This window comes from Penaeus vannamei, chromosome 19 (genome assembly GCF_042767895.1).
Source record: "Penaeus vannamei isolate JL-2024 chromosome 19, ASM4276789v1, whole genome shotgun sequence".
In the NCBI taxonomy this organism is placed as follows: domain Eukaryota; kingdom Metazoa; phylum Arthropoda; class Malacostraca; order Decapoda; family Penaeidae; genus Penaeus; species Penaeus vannamei.
The window spans coordinates 15,887,874-15,895,373 of record NC_091567.1 but is presented as its reverse complement, the minus strand read 5'-3'; the positions used below and the strand labels follow the sequence as shown (position 1 = coordinate 15,895,373).

The 7,500-nt window shown below is 29.4% G+C and overlaps 1 protein-coding gene across 7 annotated transcripts in view; it reads left to right on the top strand.

Moving 5' to 3' along the window:
- kar (monocarboxylate transporter 10-like protein kar) overlaps positions 1-6,510 on the top strand; it is a 30,304-nt gene extending 23,794 nt beyond the window's left edge. For 2 of the 7 annotated variants that reach the window (XM_070133993.1, XM_070133992.1), the window contains exons 8-9: positions 5,570-5,593; positions 6,349-6,510. In XM_070133993.1, coding sequence (XP_069990094.1) covers positions 5,570-5,593; positions 6,349-6,467 — 143 coding nt within the window. In that variant the 3' untranslated portion in view covers positions 6,468-6,510. The remainder of the gene's footprint in view (positions 1-5,569; positions 5,594-6,348) is intronic. The other 5 variants (XM_070133995.1, XM_070133994.1, XM_070133998.1 and 2 more) reach the window with 3 other exon arrangements.
- The last annotated feature ends 990 nt before the right edge of the window (positions 6,511-7,500 follow it).

Genomic DNA, 7,500 nt, shown 5'->3' with positions numbered 1-7,500 from the left:
TTAAATTTTAAATATATTTATATATATATAAATTATATATATTTATATATATATAAATATTATTATTTTTAATATATATATAAATTATATATATATTTATATATATAATATAAAAATATATTTTTATATATATAAAAATTTTATATATATTTATAATATAAATATATATATATATATATATAAAAATAATATATATATATATATAAATATATATTTATATATATATAAATATATATATTTATATATATATATTTAATATATTTATATATATATAAATATATATATTTATATATATATAATTATTATATATTATATATATATAATAAAATTTATATATTTTTTATATATATAAAGAAAATTATTTTTTTATATAAAAAAATTATATATATTTATATATATATAAAATTTTATTATATATATATATATTATTATTTATTATATATAATTTTATATAAATAATATATATATTATATATATATATATAAATAATATATTTATATATATATAAATATATATATTTTATATATATATAGTTAATATATATATATTTTATATATAAATTTAATATATATATTTAATATATATATATAAATATATATATTTAATATATATAAATTATTATATAAATTATTATATTTATTATATATATAAAAATATAATATTTTTAAATATATATATAAATATTATATTATTATATTATATATAAAAATATTATATTTTTATATATATAAAAATTTATATATATTTATATATATAATATATATATTTATATATATAAATATATATATTAATTAATATATTTATATATATAAGATAAAAAAAAGAAAAAAAAAAATAAAAAAATATATATTAATATATATATATTTATATATTTTTATTATATATATTTATATATATATATATATATATATATATATATTATATATATATATTATATATAATATATATATATATATATATAATATATATATATATATATATATATATAATAAAAAATAAATATATTAATAATATAAATATATATATATATATAAATAATATAAATATAAAATAAAAAAAAAAAATAAAATTTAAAAAAAAATAAAATATATATATATATATAAAATATATATATTATAAAAATATATAAAAATATATATAAAAATATATATATATAAAAATAAAATATATATATATATATATTATATAATATAAAAAGAGGAAAAAAGAGAAAAAAAAGAAAGAGAGAGAAAGAGAGAAAAGAAAGATGAGAAAGAGAGAGAGAGAGAGTGAGAGAGAGAGAGAGAGAGAGAAGAGAGAGAGAGAGAGAGAAGAGAGAGAGAGAGAGAGAAGAGAGAGAGAGAGAGGAAGAGAGAGAGAGAGAGGAAGAAGAGAGAGAGAGAGAAGGAGAGAGAGAGGGAAGAGAGAGAGAGAGAGAAGAGAGAGAGAGAGAGAGAGAGAGAGAGAGAGAGAGAGAGGAGAGAGAGAGAGAGAGAGAGAGAGAGAGAGAGAGAGAGAAGAGAGAGAGAGAGAGAGAGAGAGAGAGAGAGAGAGAGAGAGAGAGAGAGAGAAGAGAGAGAGAGAGAGAGAGAGAGAGAGAGAGAGAGAGAGAGAGAAGAGAGAGAGAGAGAGAGAGAGAGAGAAGAGAGAGAGAGAGAAGAGAGAGAGAGAGAGAGAGAGAGAGAGAGAGAGAGAGAGAGAGAGGAGAGAGAGACAGAGAGAGAGAGATATAGACAGAGACAGAGAGAGAGAGATATAGACAGAGACAGAGACAGAGAGAGAGAGAGATAGACAGAGACAGAGAGAGAGAGAGATGGACAGAGAGACAGAGAAACAGAGAGAGACGGAGACAAACAGAGATTGACAGAGACAGACAGTCAGACAGACAGAGAGAGGGACGGAGACAGAGAAGAGAAAAAGAAAGAATGAAGGAGAGAAAGAGAAAGAGAAAGAGGGCCTGAGAGAAATTTACGTGAATGTATAAGATATAATTTTTGTTTCAATTTTGTTTATAAGCTAGTAGTTAGCTAGCACAAAAATTAGGCAAGATAATATAGTGAAATATTATTTTTGGTAAGTCTTCTTTATATATGATAGTATTTAGCAACAGACACACAAGTCCACAGATAAGTCGAACATTAATAGTGAGGGGTTAATGTAAGCGTCACCTTTCCATCCTGTTCATTTTTGTAGTCTTGTCCTCTCCCATTGTGAATTTTCCAAACTGTACAACCTTACTCCCTTTTTAGTCATCCTTGTCTTATTTCCCTTGTCTTTTGTCTGCCAGTAACTTCATTTCTCTCCTGCAGCATGCCTTTTTATTTCCTTTCTGTTCCACTGATGCATAATGAAATCTAGTTTGTCTTGGAATTAATTGATGCTCCCCTGATTTTTCCAGTATCATATATAGTTTTGTGTGAGTTGTAATCCAGATTTTGAAGCATTATATTCCTTTAGAATAATTTGTCTCTTGCTTTCCAGATAATTGAATTTCTTTCTAAGATTATATGTTGCCTATTTATCTTTTTGATTGTCAATTAACACAGTTGATTTTTTCTTTCTTTCATTTCTTTATGATTTCCTTTCTGTTTTTTGTTTTTATACTTTTTTTTAACTGTTCTGACAACAGGGAATTCAAAAAACATAATTTATGCTTGCTGACTGTGATTGCATTAAGTCACTTAGAATCATATGATGGTAAGATAGAATGGAGTTAGACCTTTTCACTCTTTTATTATCTGTTAATCTTGTATGCAGTAGATGATCAATTCCAAATTTCATCAAAGCTTTCAGATTTTCTTGCTATTAACCTGGATCTCATATAAAAATGCAAGTGCTATCTGCTATATATGAAAGACTTGAAGGTCTAGATAAAATAAGCAGGGACAACTTTGTTTAAAATAGGTGCCAGGACAAAGACACAAACACATACACTCTCACACTCATTCACAAATTTACTTGCTCACTTACTTACTCACTCACTCACTCACTCACTCACTCACTCACTCACTCACTCACTCACTCACTCACTCACTCACTCACTCACTCACTCACTCACTCACTCACGCATGCACTCACTCACTCACTCACTCACTCACTCACTCACTCACTCACTCACTCACTCACTCACTCACTCACTCACTCAGTCACGCACGCACTCACTCACTCACTCACTCACTCACTCACTCACTCACTCACTCACTCACTCACTCACTCACTCACTCACTCACTCATACTCATATATTTACTTATTCCTTCACTGACTGAATGACTGACTCACTCATGCATTTGCTCACTCACTCATTCACTCACTCACTCACTCATTTACTTGCTCCATTAGTTATTGACTCTCTTGCATGCTAATGCCCCTCACACACTTGATTTATTTTTTCATTCACTCATTCATTCACTCATTGACTTGTTCACTCGCTCGTTCACTCACTTATGTAGTCAATAACTCTCTCACTCATTCACTCATTCTTTCATTCACTCACTTATGCACTCTTACTTACTCACTCTTTCACTTGATTACTCATTTAACTTAAGCCATTCACTGACTCACTCCATTACTCACTCACAATCATTCTCTTTTGCATTCACTGAATCATTTGCTCACTTTTGTACAATCATTGTATTGACTTACTGTTACTTGCTCACTTATTGACACATTCTCTTACTCTCTCACTCTGTGTTCTCTTTTTGACTCACTCTTTCACTCACTCCCTCACTAACACACAGCAGTGACAGTATTTAGATCTACATTTGTATTAGCTGTCTTGACTTGGTGAACATTATTAAAATCCATACTCTTGGCAGTTCAAAACCCTTGCTGTTTTTAGATTAGTCAATTTCAATACATCTTTTTCAGTCTCATTTCTGATTTCTTTTTAAATTTTATTTTTATTATTATTCTACTCTACCTTACACCATCACAAGAGCATAAGTACACATTTTCAGGTGATTTTTGCCGATATTCCCCTATATGGGAATTCATGGCAAGTTTACCAAATTATCAAAGGTTTACACAATTTTGGTGAATTTTATATGATATTCAGAATGTTTTCTATTGCTATAAATTTCCTCTAATTTAAATGCTAAGGAATGGTTTAGATATAATGCTTATATTTCTTCCATCTTAAATGTATAAGTATACTGCAGTATGTTATTAAAAATTCAGAGCTTGAGTAATTGAATGACTTTCTTTAATTTTCATATAATGAATTTGCAAATATAATTCGTAATATATCCATGTGATGATTATTATAATATGATAGTCCATAAGAGAGATAACTCACATCAGACATTTTTAAACTTTCATTTTTTTCTCCTTCTTGCCAGAACTATAAAGTGGCAAAGTCTTTTATGAACATTAGAACTATATTGATTTTGATAGAATTATTCATGTTAACTTAACTAGACCAGATGAGTTGGAAAGTGTACAGCCCTTTTACAACATACAGATATCTGTAGTATATTATTTCTTAGGGGCTGTATTAATATGAATGTGAAATCATATGGAAGATTGGTGGCTCAGTGTTAAATATTAAGATGTTAGAAATTTAATCATAAATATTTTTATCAGAATTAAATCAGATTTTTACTGTTTTACCAATATAGAAATGTGGTCCTTAACTACATGCCAACGGGGAAGGCATGTGCATACATGCCATGCCCACTGTGTGTTTAATTTAGTAATTGATTTTACATATAGATGGCTCCACAAGTACTCGATCACCAATGAGCCAGTGAAGAGAAGTATTTGTCTCTCCTTTTCCTTGATTTTCAATTATATATTCTAGTATTTGATACTACTGTTAGTAATGTCAATAACAATATAGTAATTACAGTGTTTATAATAAAAATAACAGAATTAATATTGATAGCATTAGTAAAAAAAAGGCATTTTTCCTGCCAACTCAAGGAAAGGTGAGGTCACAAGATCTAATAATGGACTCTTTTGTGGCTAAGTGCTGGCAGAGCCATCTATGTGCAGAGACATTTAACTTAGCAACACTGAAGTGAATGCAACATTTTCCCAGTGGTATTGACTTCATTTTGGTTTTAAATTTTTAGAATATTATTTTAATTCTAAAGATCTTTGCCTTTAATAAGAAAGTTATCATTATATTTACACTGTGTCTGAGATATAACTTAGTCAATGGAGAGAAGAATAATGAATGTGGTAGAAATTAGATACATAGCTAGGAATATCATTTACATTACCAAAATAAATTTTATGATTACATTTCTTCTAGGTATCTGAAACATAGTTTTTTAAATGAATATTTATTTGATTTTCTTTGCTTTGTCATTTAAATGATTTGAACAAATGCTGTACATATCTTCTCCGAGTGAGACCAAAAGTTACAGGCAAAATTACTTTTAAGAGAAAAAGAAAAAAAATCAGCTGTGTTTTCTCTTTATTCCCACTAATATAAATGTTAAGGAATGGTTTAGATATAAGACTTAAATTTTTAAAATTTACATTCTTAAGTATACACAGTTTTAAAAGATTATTAGAAAAAAAAATTGGCCTAATTTGATCCTCCCTCAGTTTTATTATACTCATTTCGTGCTCATTGTTCAACAGCCGGCAAGAAGAAAGGCCGCAGGGGTAAGATTTGTATTTATGCTTGTTCTCCTCGACAATCTTAGTTGAAATGCACCGTGAGAAGACGTGTTTATTACCCTTTTCTAGATATTTTTGAATTGAATGTTGTTTTATTTTGTTAATGGTTTCTCAGCTTGGTTAGTTTTATTTTCATTGTATGTTATTACTATTGTTGTGAAATTGTGTGTCTGTGTGTTGTCTGTTTAGTTAGTGTTTGTTTAGCATTTTCTTTTTCTTTTGGTCATAATGTTGTATTTGTATTTATATGGTATTATCATTGTCATCACTAACCCAGATTATGATATATTCTTTCCTCGGTTTTATTATTATTATTTTTTTCTTTATCTCCCATCACTTCCCCTTGAACTGTCTCTCATCTCCTGTTTCCTTTTAAGGTAAATTAATATGAAAGTTGGCATCTGTAAGTGTGTAGCAAACATGGTGTCCACAGCTGTGGAGGGTTGTTATTTGTTTTTTATTTGGTTTTATTTCACGTAAGATCTTTTTAGATCTCAGGCTATTTTCATATGGTATTGTGGTCATGATATTACGTTTTATAGATATGTGGGATGTAGATCTCTCCCATTTCTGTTTGTTAGTTGTTATTTTATATAGTAGCTTATATTTCTTTAATCCTCTATCATGATACACAAATAGAAAATACACTCATTATAAAAGGGAACAATGACTTATGTTTCCAATTTTTAGACGGTAATTTACCATCGATGTGTTTATTATAATTCTCATTAATTTTTCAGACTATCGTGTTTGTAATGGAGATATTAAAGAACCCCGTCCTCTGTCAACGAACTCAGACAACTGCGTCAAAGTTGATGTTCGGCGCTTGGCAACCCTTCAACAAGAATCTTGTGTATAGCTGCACACCTGTGTCTAGGAGAGGCAATCAAGATTTTCTCCTTCTATATGATATATATAATGTATTTATGTATGTATATATATATATATATATATATATATATATATATATATATATATATATATATATATATATATATATATATATGCATATGTATATGCATATGCATATGTATATGCATATGTATATTCATATGTATATACATATATATATATATATGCATATATATATGCATATATATATATATATATATATATATATATATATATATATATATATATATAGATATATATATATAGATATATATATATATATGTATATATAAATATATATATATAAATATATACATATATATATATATATATATATATATATATATATATATATATATATATATATATATATATATATATATATATATATATAAATATATATATATTTATATATGATTGTGTGTGTGTTTTTGTTGTTGCTAAGAGAAAAATTTCTGACCTGCATTGTTTTAGCATTTTTTTACATTTGCCTCAGCCAACTGTAAATATATATATTTTTTTCTCTCTCTCCCTCCCTCTCCCTCTCTCTCTCTGTCTGTCAGTCTCTCTAGCTCTTGCTCTCTTGCTCTCTCTTGCTTTTTCTCCCTCTCTCTCTCTTTCTCTCTTTCTCCCCTACCCCTACCCCTCTCCCTCCCTCCCCCTCCCCTCCCCTCCCCTGCCCTCTCCTCCCCTCCCTTCCCGTCTCCTCTCCTCCCCTCCCCTCCCCTGCCCTCTCCTCCCCTCCCCTCCCCTCCCCTCCCCTGCCCTCTCCTCCCCTCCCCTCCCCTCCCCTCCCCTCCCTCTCCCTCTCCCTCTCCCCCTCCCCCTCCCCCTCCACCTCCACCTCCCTCTCCCTCTCCCTCTCCCTCTCGCTCTTCCTCTCCCTCTCCCTCTCCCTCTCCCTCTCCCTCTCCCTCTCCCTTTCCCTCTCCCTCTCCCTCTCCCTCTTCCTCTTCCTCTTCCTCTTCCTCTCACTCTCCCTCTTCCCCTCCCCTTCCCCT